At 38.6% G+C, this 15,461-nt stretch overlaps 1 protein-coding gene across 2 annotated transcripts in view; it reads right to left on the reverse strand.

The window, feature by feature from the left end:
• Nucleotides 1-1,065: 1,065 nt before the first annotated feature.
• The window catches only part of RNF150 (ring finger protein 150), a 325,703-nt gene continuing 311,307 nt past the window's right edge, over nt 1,066-15,461 (reverse strand). For both annotated transcript variants that reach the window (XM_074275042.1, XM_074275041.1), the window contains one exon: nt 1,066-10,469. In XM_074275042.1, coding sequence (XP_074131143.1) covers nt 10,351-10,469 — 119 coding nt within the window. In that variant the 3' untranslated portion in view covers nt 1,066-10,350. The remainder of the gene's footprint in view (nt 10,470-15,461) is intronic.

Genomic DNA, 15,461 nt, shown 5'->3' on the forward strand with positions numbered 1-15,461 from the left:
GAAATTCCCTTTAAAAATGGATATCTGCAAGCTCATCTGTAATCTAATCTTAGAAAGTTGTTTAGGGCAATAACAGGTTGTACCCTCTTAATTCCAAGGCTATCCTTTAGGCCTTTAGACTCATTAACCACACCAGCAAGGTATCTGGTGGTACAGTGAACAGAGTGCTGGGCTTAGAATTGGGAAGATCCAAGTTCAAATTTGGAATCAGACCCTTATTAGCTGTGTAATTCTGGGTCAAATCACTTAATTGCCTCAATTTCCTAGACTGGAAAAAATGGGGATAATAATTAAAATGAGATATTTGTTAAGTGTTAAAATTTGTCAAAAGTTAATACTATGATTGGGACATATTAGGTGCTGTATAAATGCTTATTCCTTCTCCTCCTCTTCCCAAGTACATAAAATAAAGCACACTTATTTCTGCACAAATATCCTTGGGAGGAAGGTGCCATGGGTATTATAATTTTACATATGAGGAAAGGGAGGCTGAGAGAGGTTAAATAACATATATCTAGTCATATAGTATTTAGTGGAGTCAGGATTTGAACCCAAGACCTAACTCCCAAGTCCAGTATTCTTTCCACAACTTCAGGTCACTTAAATGTCATGAACTGGAATTCTCTGGGTGGGTAAATCATGCTTCTATTATGGAGATGTCAAGCATTAGATGTTTGACTAGATGACTAGTCCAGATGACTCACAACATTCCCCCTGTTTGGCCCTAACTAGATTAAAATGTAATTGGGAATTTTTAAAATAGAATGAATAAAAATATAATAAAACATGAATAATATAAGTGTGGTTTTCTAAGCCAATATACAGCATTCAGGGATCCTTATGTGTGGCCCAGTGGCCCCTGATGCTGTTGGCGTTTGACTTTTCTGCTTTATAGATTACAGGAGGGGATGCCATAGTAAATACACATTGAGTAGCAAGGGCAATAGTCTGATTCCACTTTTATTAAAAAACAAAAACCAAAAACCAAAACCAAAAACAAAAATCCCCACCCCTCCCCATCCCCACCCCCAACCTTGCAATAAAATGTCTCAGAATTCACAATCCTTGGTTTAGCTTTTATAGCTTCAAGATTTTTACTGGTACATAATAACACAGTTGCATTTATTTACATTAGAATCTTCTAGATAACAAAAATAGCCATGTCATACTACTGAAGGTTTCCAATCATCCTCCATATTTTTCTATTACCCCCAAAGTAAGACCTGCTCTCTGTGCTCTTTGAAGCACATGACAGTGTCCAAAAAAGTCGAGTCTATGTCTGGACTTCTTCCTAATCAGGCAAAGGAATCCCTTTCAGAGTTTTCTGATTCCTCTATTTTTCAAGAGAGATTTAAAGTGCATTGGGAGGGATGGAGGAAGAAGACGGGGGAGAGATACATATAGAATGAAATAAACTCATGCCTGGACCTGCACTATCCACCAAAATACATCTGCAGTTCTGTACAGAAAAGGATGGTGGGATAAAAAATGGCCCATTCCATGCACCTCTGCTACCAAACAGTGGCCAGCAAAAAGGCCAAGGGAAAACCCTAACAAGTAATGCAAATGCCACTGGCATTTGGTGCAGAGATTCCCAGGTCTGTGTCTCATCAGCAGGTCATGGTGATGCTCTGAATGAGGAATCGATCCAGATGTCCATAGATGTCACATGAAGAACTGGACGGAGATTCCTCTTGTAGAAAGCACATCTGGATTGTGATCCATTTGGCTAGGAAACATTCAGGGCACATTCAGGAAAGAATATTGGATTTCCATTAGGAAAGTCCTAAAAATTGTCCTTCATGCCCGGTCCAACCAGTGCTTCAAAAAGATTACAAAAAAGTGATCTCTTAACTGGAAATAGATCCAATAGGGCAGCTGATTAGCTTATGCTCAAGTGAGAAAGTGTAAAAGGAGTTAAAATAAGCATGTGTATGTATGTGTTCACATTTTGTATGCTGGCCTTTGCTGGTAATGTTTTGCAGTCTAATAAGCCTGATACCATTAGATACTGCTTAGGAGGTTGACTCCACAAGCCAGAATGACCCACTCTCAGCTTAACTTATGTTAAATGGAGCCCACATTCTTTTTAATCTTAAAATCCACCTTAAAGAAAAAAATCATCTATTTTCCCCTTGGAAATGGATGGAATGTATCTTTTCACAAGTACAAAAATCATGTAAAGTTTGCTAAATACAAGGAACATCCCACTATAAAAATAACAGTCCCTCCCTGCCCTCCCCCCCTACATTTTTTTCTAATTATAAAATGGTACAACCTTTTCCAGATGACTAAGGTGGAAGTGAGAAATAAATATGGGGCTATGTACAGATACAAATATACTTGGATCGTCCACACCCTTTACATTCATCAGAAAGAAGCATGTTTATTGATCTTCCTTGTGAATTTCACATGGCCAAATTATCAGGGTAATGACAAAGAAATTAGTCCCTGATTTTAGATCTCCAGGCAATCATTCCAGCTGGCCAAACCTTCTTAGAAAACAGAGTAATGAGCTTTTCTATTTTTCAGAAGAAAAGTTGCTGCTGATAATGAGATTGCCTATCCACCGGGGTTTCCCATCCAACTTTCCAGTATTCTTCGTATGTGATCTTTTTTTTTTAATTTTTATTTTTTAAAAGTGGGTTATATTGGGGTTGCTGAAGAAGCAGTTATAATTTTAAATAAAAAAAGAAGTGGACATGAAAAGTCATGTCAAGACTCTGCAAGAGAAGAGATGATCCAGCAGAGGGCACCCTGCCCCCTCCCAAGAATACTCTCGTGCATCCGTGCCATGGGGTACAGCAACAAGTTTCAGACTATTATTCATTCTTCAACTGCACGAATATCTATTTGTACCTGGAACGCTCTAGTGTTTTCTTCTAGAGATCTGGAGACACTGTGTATAGCCACTGGACATAAATGGACATTCTTTGGCAATATGCAAATCAACATATTCTCTATTTCATTCTCAATTCTAGACAAAAGGATGTGAGAACATCTAAGTCTTTAAGAAAGCAATGGATTGGGGTGAAATTTCTAAGGAATGAGGGCTAAGCTCTCAATGGGAGAAATGGGGGGGTCTAAGGCCACTACTTGTTTTAGACTTTGGGATTTGGTAAAGTAAATCAATATTTGAGAGAATACCCAGATATAATGCTGGGATTTAGAATCTCAGAAATATTAGTCTCAAAAGGGACTTCTGGAATTATATACTCCAACTCCTTCATTTTAAGAAAGAAAAGTGAAGAAACTGAGGCTATGAGATGGCTTACCTAACATAGTCACTTAAATCAGAATTTGAATCCAGATCATCTAGTCCTCCTTTCATGACATATCCTCTTTCTCTCTTTACCTTGAGTTTTGTTTGTGGAAATAGTTGAAGAAAACAAAGCTTTATCAATGCAAGAAACAGGTCATCCACCTCAATGATTCTTTGTCTTTGGTCTGTAGAGTAAATGTGGGATCCCTTTCTTTCTCCCATTCCCTTTTCCTATGACCCATCATTTCAAGATCAATGGCAATGTCATAGGAATCTCTAGGATTCGGAGAGCAAAGAGCCTTACCCTGGCAGAGGATGAGAAGGATTTTCTATATTTTTTCTCCCCAACCCATACTTTAGTCTCCTAAGAAAAGCACTTATCATTGTCAATAAACAGGAATTGAACATCTGTTCCTTAGGTGTGCTGCCGATAGATTCAAGAGCTTTGAAAATAGGTTTTTCTGAAAGAGTCTCTTGATTCTGGAGCACAAGAACCAGGCTCAGTTTGGAGGGCAAGACAAAGAGATGGACTTGACCTTGGGTTTTTCCTTGTTGAATAAGTATTACAACTGGAGAGCTTTTGTTGGGCAAGTGGTAACTGAAGTCTGGTTATTAATGGCCCCCTACAGGATCTGGAACCTTACCACCCATTCCGGGGATTACAATTCAGTTCCATTAAAGGGATCGAAGTGGAAGAGGCTGATTATTGATCCATGGGCTTTTAAAATAGGGCCTGCTTTTATCACAGAGAGCCTTGGGGTTGTTAGGTGGAGAGGAAGGAAGGCAGAGGGAGAAGGACTGAGTGACGATGAGAATTTAATCATTGTTTACTGAGAATCAATCTCTTTCTCTTTTCTCTGCTCTCCACTGTCATGGACAGCAATCATGACCCTCAAAAAGAAGTCCATTCAATGGAGAACTGAAATCCTAGTCTTTACATCCAGACTATGATCATAGCTAATTCCAGATTTAGAGCTGGAGAGAAATTTAGACAACTAGTCTAATTTTCTGAATTCTAACTAGTTGGATAACTAGTCCAACACTACTTTTTCTTTTAAATAGATGAGGGGACTGAGCATTGAGAGGGGTAGCAACCTGTCCAGGTTGCCCAGAAGTTAGGAGTAGAGTCTGTGGCATTCTAATTCAGGTATTCTTGTTTTCATATTCATTTTCTTCTCATTCCAAGATCCTCCAAACTTGCCTCTCCTCTCACTGTGTGAGCAAAGGAGGGCTTTTTTTTTTTTTATTTTGCCCCTCTCCTTTAACCACTATTATTCAAGGCACTCATTAGTTTTGGATAACCAACATTTGCTAAGTGGCCACACTATTCCCTGGCTGTCACCAACTTGACCAAGTGGAGATTGCCATTACCATCTTCCTCTTTCTCCATTTGAAGTCAAATATATTTTTCAATATCTCTAATCACCCCACAATGTATTTGTAGTGAAATAATGATAAGAACTAAGGTGAGAGATGGCTTGATGAAAATACTATTTTTGGACTCAAAGGAGCTGGGCTTAGATACTGTGTCTGACATTTATAACCCATTCAACTTTGTGCGAATCATTTTGATGAGCTGGGCTTGAGTTTCCTTAATTGTAAATTAAATTGTAATTTGGGTAAGATGGCCTCTGAGGTCCCTACTAGTTCTTTATTTATGCTTGAATGATCCTATGAGTGAATGGTGGGAATGGATTATTCTATCCCCAGAGCTCTTTGGGAAATTGTTGAAGGGGAGGAGTTGAAATAATAGTGACAGTATGGAGATAGTGAATCAGATTGCAGTATGGATGTATTATTATCAAAGGGTCAGTTAATGACAAGAAAACTTGAGAGGAACAAGGGCTATCGGTGGTTGGGACAAGACTGGTGAAATGAAGAGAGTGAAAATAAGAAAATTGGATTAAAATCATAGAATCACAGAGTTAGAAGGGAACTCAGGTCTATTAAATGACCTCAAACTCTCTTCCAATTTTGAATTGTATGACTGAATTCAATTCCTTTTTCAAAGTTTGAATGTCCTTGATGACACCTTTGATAGTTTAAGTACCTACAGAAATGGGGAAGTCACTACCTTGTGAAACTGCACTTTCCATTTGCTTTATAACAAATGACTTTTCTCATTAGCAACTCAAATCTAGATACAACAGTATGTGGAGAAAGATAAAACCAAAACCAAAATATGACAGATTGGGGTCTTCTTTAGTCTTGACAAGGGTTTGAGAGTTTCACTGGTTAACTTATGGAAGAGGTCAGGGAAAGAAAGGAAGCAAGAAAAGGAGGGAAGAGAAAATAGAAAAAGAAGAAACAGGATGAGAAAATGAGAAGGGAGGTTGAAGTGACTGGACTAGATGACTTATTGTTTGAGCTTCCAGCTCTAGCCTTCTATGATTCTCAAGTTCCAAGAGGGGAGAAGAAGGATGTATGGGAAGATGTCTCAGGAGTCCATGACTTCCTGTATCCTGTTTGAGGAGGTGAGAATGATTTTTGAGAGTCATACCTGAAATGGCTTTTGACTCTGATCTGAAATCATGAATTCCATCAAATTCAAACCTCTTTTACCCACAAATGCTAATGGAGCGTCTCTTGTTAGGCTTAGATACATGGAAATGAATGTCTTCCACTTTTGACTCACTCATCTTCCTCAAAACTCTCACCTACATAGGAAATTAACTTGTACTGAGAATCAAGCTTTAGGTCACATCCAAGAGGAATGTGCATGTAATAATAAAAGCAGCCTCCAGATTTATCCCAAAAGGAAAAGCCACATTTTAGGATAGAAACAGACAAATTAGAGAACATCCAATAGAAGGGAATGAGAATGGAGATGAACATCAAGTCCATGCCCTATGGATTCTGGTTGAAGATAATAGGGAATTTTAGCCTGAAGAAAAGAAGACTTAAAGAAGAGAAGATAGTTGCCTTCAAGTATCTGATGGGTTATCATGTGGAAAAGGGATGAGGATTGTTCTGCTTGACTCCAAAGGTTAGTTCTTAGACAACCGGGGGAGAGGCAGCCAGATAGTAGAGTGGCTAGAACATTGGCACTGGAGTCAGGAAGTCCTGAGTTCAAATCCAATCTCAGATAGTTATTAGCAAATGAAGTCACATAACCCTAATTGCCAAAAAATACAGGAAAGCTTCAAGGAGGAAAATTGAGGTTTGATAAAAGGAACAGCTTTTTGGATCCATTGGGTTATAAATGGCAGATCACAGACCTGGAATTCCGTTGTTTTCCTCAGGTGTACAAAAACCTTGTACTGATGGAGACTTCCTATACTTAATGGCAATATTTATTTATCCTTCTCCCCTTGAAACTGAAATCCATGAGTTTAAGAATTATCTGTAGGATTGAATTTGTACCCCAATTCATAGGATTTAAGTGGAAATCACATAGGAGATCGATCACTTAGTCCAAGCCACCCATTTCCTAGGGGAGGAAGTGGAGGCTCCATGATTGACTAGCCAGGACAAGGGTAGAATCAGAGGACCATAGCTCTAGAGAAGAAACTTTAAGTTCATCTGGTTGAACCATGCCATTTTATAGATGAGGTAACTGAGACTTGTATAAAGGAAGTCTTGTAAAGTCAGCTTAGGTAATAATCATGATTATTGTGTTTGGGGAAGAAGAAGATCTGATGGCTAAGCTAGGTTGGGGAGGGACAAGCAGAGATTTGGAATCCCTCTGGGCTCCTGATTCCACAAAACACTAAATTTTATTTCATCACGAAACCAAAATAGATTGTGTAGTTTTTTTCAAAATAATAACTGGTAAAGAATAATTGATATCCATGGCATAATTTAGACATTTGGGATTCCTTCCCCCTCACAAAAATTTCCCAAAGGGCTCTTTTACCCTGTATTATTTTTTTTAAAAAGGAAAAAATGTTATCTTTGGATACATAAGTCTATTTGGGTGGCATTTACACCCATAGAAAGGGGAGGGGGAGATGACTAGCAAGCTGTCTCCTTTGCTCTAACTCAGACTGGTCTCTCATTATCCACTTGAGTCACTTTAGTGACTAATTCTCAAACTGATCTTCAATAATGAGCAGAGCCCAAATGAAGATATGGTAAAGGGGCACATTTCTTCTGCACTTTCCCCTCTTCAGGCTCAGTTACTTTTGGCCCAGGTGAAAGAATTTCTAGTTACAGCTCAGGTAAATAGATAATTTCTGCAAAAATTATTGATATGATGTATTGAGGTCATGTCTGAATTATTTTTGGATCTCCCCCAACACAATCCTTCATTTGGTGCTTAATAAATGGGTATTGACCGTAAATGTGATGTTTTGTGAAGCATAGAGCCTTATGATAACAATAGAAACTGCAGGAGGCTACCCACTAATTTGTGGGTTTCTGTCTTTGTACCCCAAATGATAGGATTTCACTGGAAATCATATAGGAGATCGATCACCGAGTCCAAGTCACCTATTTCCTAGAGGAGGAAATGGAGGCCTTGTGATTAACTTGCCCAAGATCACAAAGGTAGAATCAGAGGACCATAGCTTTAGAGAAGAAACTTTAAAGATCATCTAGTTGAACCACCTCATTTTACAAATGAGGAAACTGAGACTCGCATAAAAGAAGTCTTGTAAGGTCAGCTTGAGTAATAATTACAATTATTATTTCATATATATATCTATCACTCTTGCTTATCTTTATTACCATAGGGGAATAATGATGCTGATAATTCAGAAGCATAATGTAATTCAAAAATCATTTTAAAAAATCTGGCTTTGGAATGTATTATGATTTCTTAAAATCACAGATTTGTCTCAATCATGTTTGTCTCAATTTAATAATACCCAAATCAGTTTGCATCTTCTGAGCCCATAGTGATTGATGGGAGAGAGAGGTGGTCCAGGCGTATATTGAGTAGAAAAGAGAAAACTCATCTGGGATTAAGAGTTTTCTATGGATAACCCACAGCTAGATAATCAATGTTTGTCTATAATACCTTTCAACCAAGGATCTCGTTTCACTTAGTATTTTAAAAGTCATTCAGAAAAAGTACAGAACAATGAATTTTTACATTGCCCAGATTTAGGCTCTTGTCAAGGACTCTATCTGCTCCTAGACCTGAAACAGACTGAGGTCATGGAGAGAAAGGCTCCTTCCATTCTCCTCCCCAAGCCAGGGTGCCTCCCCTGATTCCAACTTTCAGTTCCACATCACTGGTCAGAGCTGTGGGCAAGGATCTCTCAGTAAAAAGGGCCAGGCCATAGTCAAAGATCTCTTCTTATCTCTAATTTGAGTTCCAGATGGGTGAAAAGTTCCTATAGGCAGAAAACACTTCCTTATCTTTTTTTTTTTTTTTTGGCAATCTGCAAACCTGCCCAGAGGGGTCCTCTTAAATAACAGATAACAATGGCCAGTGGTCTCCCAGAACTTCCATGTTTTGGCAAGCAGTATATCCTGACAATAAAACCCCCATCTGTTTGTTCAGTGGGTTTTTGACATAGGGTAAAAGGGTCTTCCTCAGAACACAGAGGGAACGTAAAGAGAGATCTACACCCAATTTTCAACTATGGACAACAGGGGGCTTCACACAATGGGTGAGGAGCTTCAGGGATCATTAGCAAGAGACATTGACCAAGTCAACTTAAAAGTCTTCTCTGCACTCGGACAGTTCAAATGTAATATGCGATTACCTGCTATAAAAATAGCACATCTCTGTGAAAGGTAAGGGGAGAAAAATAAAAAGTTAAAAACCCAATTTTAAAACCCTGGTAAGCTTTCACATTTACTCAGTGCCTCTTCTTTTCATTTTCCTTGCTCAGCCTCTCACAGCTGGGAGAAACTTGATTTAGTCAAGTCCCACACTGTTCTTCTGGGGATAAAATGATGTAGAAGGATGACACTCCCCCTGGCAAACAGTTGTGCTAAGGGAATAGGGCAAATCATTCATTAAGGAGTTATCTAAATCTTCCATATGGACCAGGGTCAGGTGTAAACACCAAGTTTAGGGATTAAGGTGGCCCTTATTTGCTGCCTTTCCTGCTATTGTCTTTGCTATGCTTAAAGGTCGGAAATAGCCAACTCTGTCGTAGCTTTTCCCTAGTCAGTTTTCATAACCTATCAAGCCCAGCTCACCCATGATCCAAGATGGACCCGTATTCTCATGGGAACCAATCGATGCTCAAGGATTTTGGCTTGGAGGTAAAAAAGAGCCCAGGCTTAGCTGTACAACTTCTCATGAGCCCCCAGCTACCAGCCCTTCAAAATCACAGAATGCTAGTAATACAACCGGAGATGTTCCGAACTTGCAAAAAGTGAACCCTATTCCTTTTCCTTTTATGAGACATGGATGTGCCTTTAATGGCACTTGGCAAATGGAAGCCAGGATAATGTAACTTCAGCTTCCGATTTAGGGATTGAAGTCAAGTGAATTGAGGAGGGGGAGCCCTCTGGCAGATGTGATTTTCAGGACTCACTTGGGAGAATTGAAAATCTTAATGAGAGCTGGTTCAGATGGTTATGAGGGGATGGGGTACCAGTTCTTCTCAGACCCATGCATACTTCATGATGAAATGTCAAGGTCAGAAAACTGAGAGATGGATTACAAATGGATCAGAGCAGGCACTGGTTGCTTCCCGACAAGAATGTGGGAGGAATAAGCTGAAGGGAGCCCCAAATCAAGCAAATTACAGATACCCTTAAAAACAACAGCAACAACACTGAATAAAATGTCAACAGCACTACCACCACCCCCAATCCAAAGTCGCCAGTGATGGAGGGAGGGTGGAAATAAGAAGGTGAAATGAAAGTAGGAAACACTCTCGAAGCTGTCCGTTCAGTCACTGTTTTCTGAGCCGCCGGAGCCCATGTCCTTGGGCACGTGGGGGTGGTGGAAAATAAATCCGCTTTCGACTTCCAAGCTGCCAACATTATGGACTGATGGAGAGATGCTGAAACTGCGTCCAGGTTGATGAAACTCTACGTATTGCTTTTCGTGGACCCTCCCAGAATGGAGCACACTGAAGCTGTGGTGGTGGTCTGGAGGTGGATGAGTGTAGTGAGACCTGAAGCTCGCCCCTCCCCTTCCCCCTGGAGCCCGACCATCCCCTTTGTCTTTGCTCAACATTTCAGGATTTCACCTCTTCACAGTCTTGGTCAGTAGAAAGCTCTACATCAGAGAGTCCAACTTCCATCGCCATGATCAGCGAGATATCTGAATCGCTGCTGACTGCTGGCTCTTGTTCATCTAGAAGCAGAAAGTAAAGAAACGAGTTATTATATTTACATGGCATCTATTATAATATTGTAACATTAGCACATTATCTGGCACGTAGTAGGTGCAATACATTTGCTTATTCCCTTCCCTTCTCTCCTTGTTACCCATTTAAAGCTGTCTGGGGCTCAATCTCCTATATAAAGAGAAAACACTAAACTAGATGACTCCATGATCTTTTCACTTAGTTCTAATTCAATAATCTCATGATTCTTCCTTCCAAGCCTAACTCAAGTGCCAACGCCTTGATTTCTCAGAGGTCAAAGTGACCTCTCATATTTTTCAGTTAACTTTTTACCTTTGCTTTGCACTATTATATCTTTTTTTTTCCCTTTCAAATTTATTTAGGTGCAAATCTTAACCTTACCCCCATTCCTTGAATGTAGGGTCCATATCTTATTTCATTTTTCTTTATCCATAGTGCTTTGTATATAGTGTACTTAATAAACATTTATTGGATTGAAAACAAACTGTTATTTCCATTTTGCTAGAGGTTTTGTTATTAATTATTTCAGTCATATCGAACTGTCCATGGCCCCATTTGGGTTTTTCTTGGCAGAGATACTAAAGTGGTTTGTTGTTTCTTTCTGTAGCCCATTTTACAGATGAAGAAACTGAAGCAAACAGGATTAAGTGACTTGACCAGGAGCTGGTAAGTGTCTGAGGCCAGATTTGAACTCGGGGAGATGAATCTTCCTGACTCCAGACTCAGCACTCTGTGCACTATGGTGCTACCTAACTGGTCCTGCAGAAAATGCTTAATAGCATAGGATGGAAATCTAGGGCTGGAAAGGACTTCAAAACATCATAAAATCACAACTTTATAATTCTGAAGGACCTTAATCTAAGTCCCCTCATTTTATAGTTGACAAAATGGCAGCCAACAAAGTTAAATCACTCACCTGGGATCACACTCATGAGTGACAGAGACAGTCTTAAACCCCAGCTTTCTGACACTACATCCAGTGCTTTTCCCACCCATTCATTCCCAGTTGTCTTTGTCCAGCTTCTAATTTTCTATTTTGGATTTATCCATTAATATTACTCTTCAGTACCATCCTATTGCTCTACACATTTTACAGTGAAAAGAATAAGCTGTGATTTTCCTACAAGCATCATACAACCAGCAGATGGCATATACGGATTTCCTGGCTAATGACCACCCATTCAACCAATCTGCTTCTCCCTTAACTGGCCTAAACTGGAGGCATAATGCTCACAGAGGAAGTCCTTGATGGTGTCTCCAAGTTTGTGGTTCTGAGGCTCTGGAAGGCAGTCCAGGTCTATGTCCTCTAGAGACTCCATCATTCTGGGCTTTCTATATTCCTTAATTGATTAGATCTCGTGGTAATTGGCATCCCAGATGGACAAAGAGAGTGACAGTGCAGTCAGAAAGAGAGTAGACCTAGCTGAGATTCCCCCCCAAAACAGTGGTCTGTTGTTGGCTGAGGAGACAGCTCTCCTGAGCTGGGCTCCTTCTCTGGGCTAATCTAACCATTCAAATCTTCCCTGGGCTGACATTTAAGAGTGAAGGTATGACACAATCACCAAAAAGGATTATTTATTTTAAGTCATCGAGTATATTTTTTAACTTTAATGAGTTAACGTCCTGTTCTTTCACAAGCAATCATGCAGTTTAAAATGAATTGTGATTTAGAAAGTGAAATGCAGCCCCCGATTTTAGTGTGTCCCCCTCCTGCCTCATTCTGCACAGGTGAAATTTCTTGATAATTGTAACTGTTTGATTGGACTAGAATTAGATATTGAAAAGAGAAGTAGGAATACAAATCAGAGGCAATTGTTTTTTATATTGAAGAAGATTTTTGTCTATTATAGGGAGAGTAAATTGCCTTTGACTGTTCACCAGTGGGTTGTGGATATTTAATTAGAAGATGCATGGTAGTCTCGTGCATAGACTTTGAGAACCTGTGTGCAAACCCACCTCCAGTTCCATTTGATAAGGCAGCCTTTAAGGCAGTTATTGGTGCCAGGACTGCTTATGTGGACATGGAAGGAAGAGGGGAAGGTTTTATTCTATAATACATGGTAGAATCTTATTCACTACAAAGGATTGAGGTGGGAGGAGAGGGGATAGATTCACTGCCCTTGGAAATCTACATATTTTAAGTTTTATCTCTCCATACACTCCCCTAGGGAAAGGTTTGTCTTTGTTTTTGTATTCCCGATACTTAGCAAAGTACTAGTTACATAAACATTTAATAAATTCTGCCTTTTACTTCCTCCCTCCTTCCCTCCTTCCTTCCTTCATTACCTCCCTCTTTCTGTCCTTTTATCCCTCCTTCCTTCTTTCCTTCCTTCCTTGCTAGGAATGAGAAGGGGACAGGGAATATGAAGACAAAAATATTCCCCAGTCTCAAGAAATGTATACCCTTCAACAGTTTATTCTTTATCTACTGAGATACACATACACAGAAAAGCAGTCTTCCTGAAAAAAGGAGATGTGACTAAGACAGTGGATAAATTAATTCACTTCAAAAGCAATCCAGCATTTTGAAATTTCAAACAATTTTATAATATGTTCTTTGTAAAGTGAAGATTCATTTTGCAAACTGCATAATCAGTGCCTAACTTATCTTTAGAGTGAATTTAGCATTGTGTATGTTAGGCTTTTTTAAAGTAGGAAGCTCCTATATTCTTTTTCAAAGTTAGGGTTCCATCAATAACACTGGATGATTTCAGAAAAAAAAAGTATCACTTCTTGAAGGATTCAGGTAATGAATAGCTTTAGTCTTTTCTTACTAGCTCCTAACTCTGTAGTCAGAACACCTTGCCTCTTAAGACTGTTAAGATTGTTTCCCTCATACTGTCATAGATTTAAGAGATGCAAAAGATCTTTTGAAGTCATCTAATCTATAACTGTCCCTCATTTTATAGATGACAAAATAGAGACCAAGAGAAGTTAACTTGACTCAATTAACCTAGAAGAGTAATTCATTGGGATTTGAATTCAGGATCCTGTGGCTAAATTCAGCATCCTCTCCCAGGTTTGGCAGATGAGTTGTTTGATCTCTAACAGTAGAGGGTATTTCCACACTGGGACTCTCTACATTGATGAGATCACAGGTTTTCACAATTCTCCTGAATTTAAAACTCTCAAAGATGAGAGTTTTAAAGCTATTGCTTCCAACCATTTCAAATATGAGGACCTCTTTTAAAATGTTAAACAGTTTCCTGGATCTCACATGGCAATAATTGCGCTTTCAGTTCCTACTGATTTAACTAAAAAAATTATTGTAACAAGTATTTATTAAGTACTATGTACAAGGCACTGTATAGAACTCTAAGGACACAAAAAGGGAAATGAAACAGTCTCTGCCTCAAAGACTTATGTTTCAGTGAGAGGATATAGTATATATAATATAGAGTACATATACAAGTAAGTAACTCTGATCAAGAAATCAACTTGCTGAATGGATAACTGAATGCATTAGCTTAACAATTTCCAAATGGCTCCTTTTCAGACACCTCATATCCATATTGTTGTAGTTGCTTGTTGTTGCTGTTACTGTTTTTATCAATGACACATCCCAAGAAGAAAGGAGACCTCTAGTGCTAGAAGCACAAGAGAAATGTATTCTTTTTTTTTTCTCCGAGGCAATTGGGGTTAAGTGACTTGCCCAGGGTCACACAGCTAGGAAGTGTTAAGTGTCTGAGATCAAATTTGAATTTAGGTCCTCCTGAGTTCAGGGCTGCTGCTCTATCTACTGGGCCACCTAGCTGACTCTTTGAAACTTATTCTTATTAGAATTCTAAATTCTATTTTTTTTAGAATTCTATATTCTTTTATTTTATATACATATTTTATAAAATAAAATATAAATGATCAATTTATAATAGCTACAAATTCTATTATTAGAGTTGTACATTCTATTATTAGAATTATAAATTCTTATTCCTAGAAAGAAAACAATGAAAGCCATAGTGGTGAAACATACTGGAGGGGATTCATCTTCACTTCCTCATTTTTTAGTAATGGTCAAATGAGCCAATTCAGATCACTAAGCAGTTGGCATTTTCCTTCATTGCACGATGAAATTGGCAGCTGCTCAAAGACTAATCATGGGGTTCTTTTACAACTTTCACGTGGATCCAGGATAAAAGAGAACATGGAAAAAGATATGGTTTAATTATAGTTTACTGTACAACAGCTCACAGTGACCACTGAAAATGGTAGTCTCTTTTTTCACTATGGGTCTTGAAGAAGTCACTGCCTTCAGCCTTCTAAGCATCTAAGCTCTGCTCATTCAATTCAACTCATTTCAAATCAATAAACACTTCTTAAGTACTTATTTTTTGCCAGGCACTGTCCTAGGTGCTGGAGATACAGGGATCAGAAAATAAAAGGAAAAACAAAATACCTGCTTTCAAGGAATTTACATTCTATTGAGAGGAAATAATATACATACAGAGAGGAAAATACAAAGTAAATAAAGAAATAATAGTATGAGGACATTTTCAGTGGAAATTCTACTAGTATTTCCAGTTAAGAAATGGGAATATCTGAAAAATAATCTAAATGGCCTACTGTTTCAATGTTAAGTCTGGGTCACCGAATTTTTGTTTCTATCTTGACATCAGTGGCTCTGGATACCTCATGTAAAATGTGATATTTGTGATATTTTGATTTAACTGATATATATGCTGTAAGACTCTTAAAAGTCTTGGCCCTTTACAGTTGCAGGATATAGTGGTTTGAGTCTGGGGTAAGCTTGAAGCAGGATTGTACCAATAAAGGGCTGTCATGTTGAAGATTTGTATCCTTGTCTAATTTTTTTTTAAATCCTAACTACTTTTTTCTTTTTTTTTTCCTGGTGAAAAGAATGGGATTCTCTGAGGCACTTGGAGCTCACAAGTAGAAATCAAGAGCATTCCCTTTAGAGGTTGATCATTGTAATAATTCAACTAGAAGGCAAAGATAGTATGTTTCCATTAGGTGGAAAAAGC

The sequence above is a fragment of the Sminthopsis crassicaudata genome, chromosome 6 (assembly GCF_048593235.1).
Source record: "Sminthopsis crassicaudata isolate SCR6 chromosome 6, ASM4859323v1, whole genome shotgun sequence".
In the NCBI taxonomy this organism is placed as follows: Eukaryota; Metazoa; Chordata; class Mammalia; order Dasyuromorphia; family Dasyuridae; genus Sminthopsis; species Sminthopsis crassicaudata.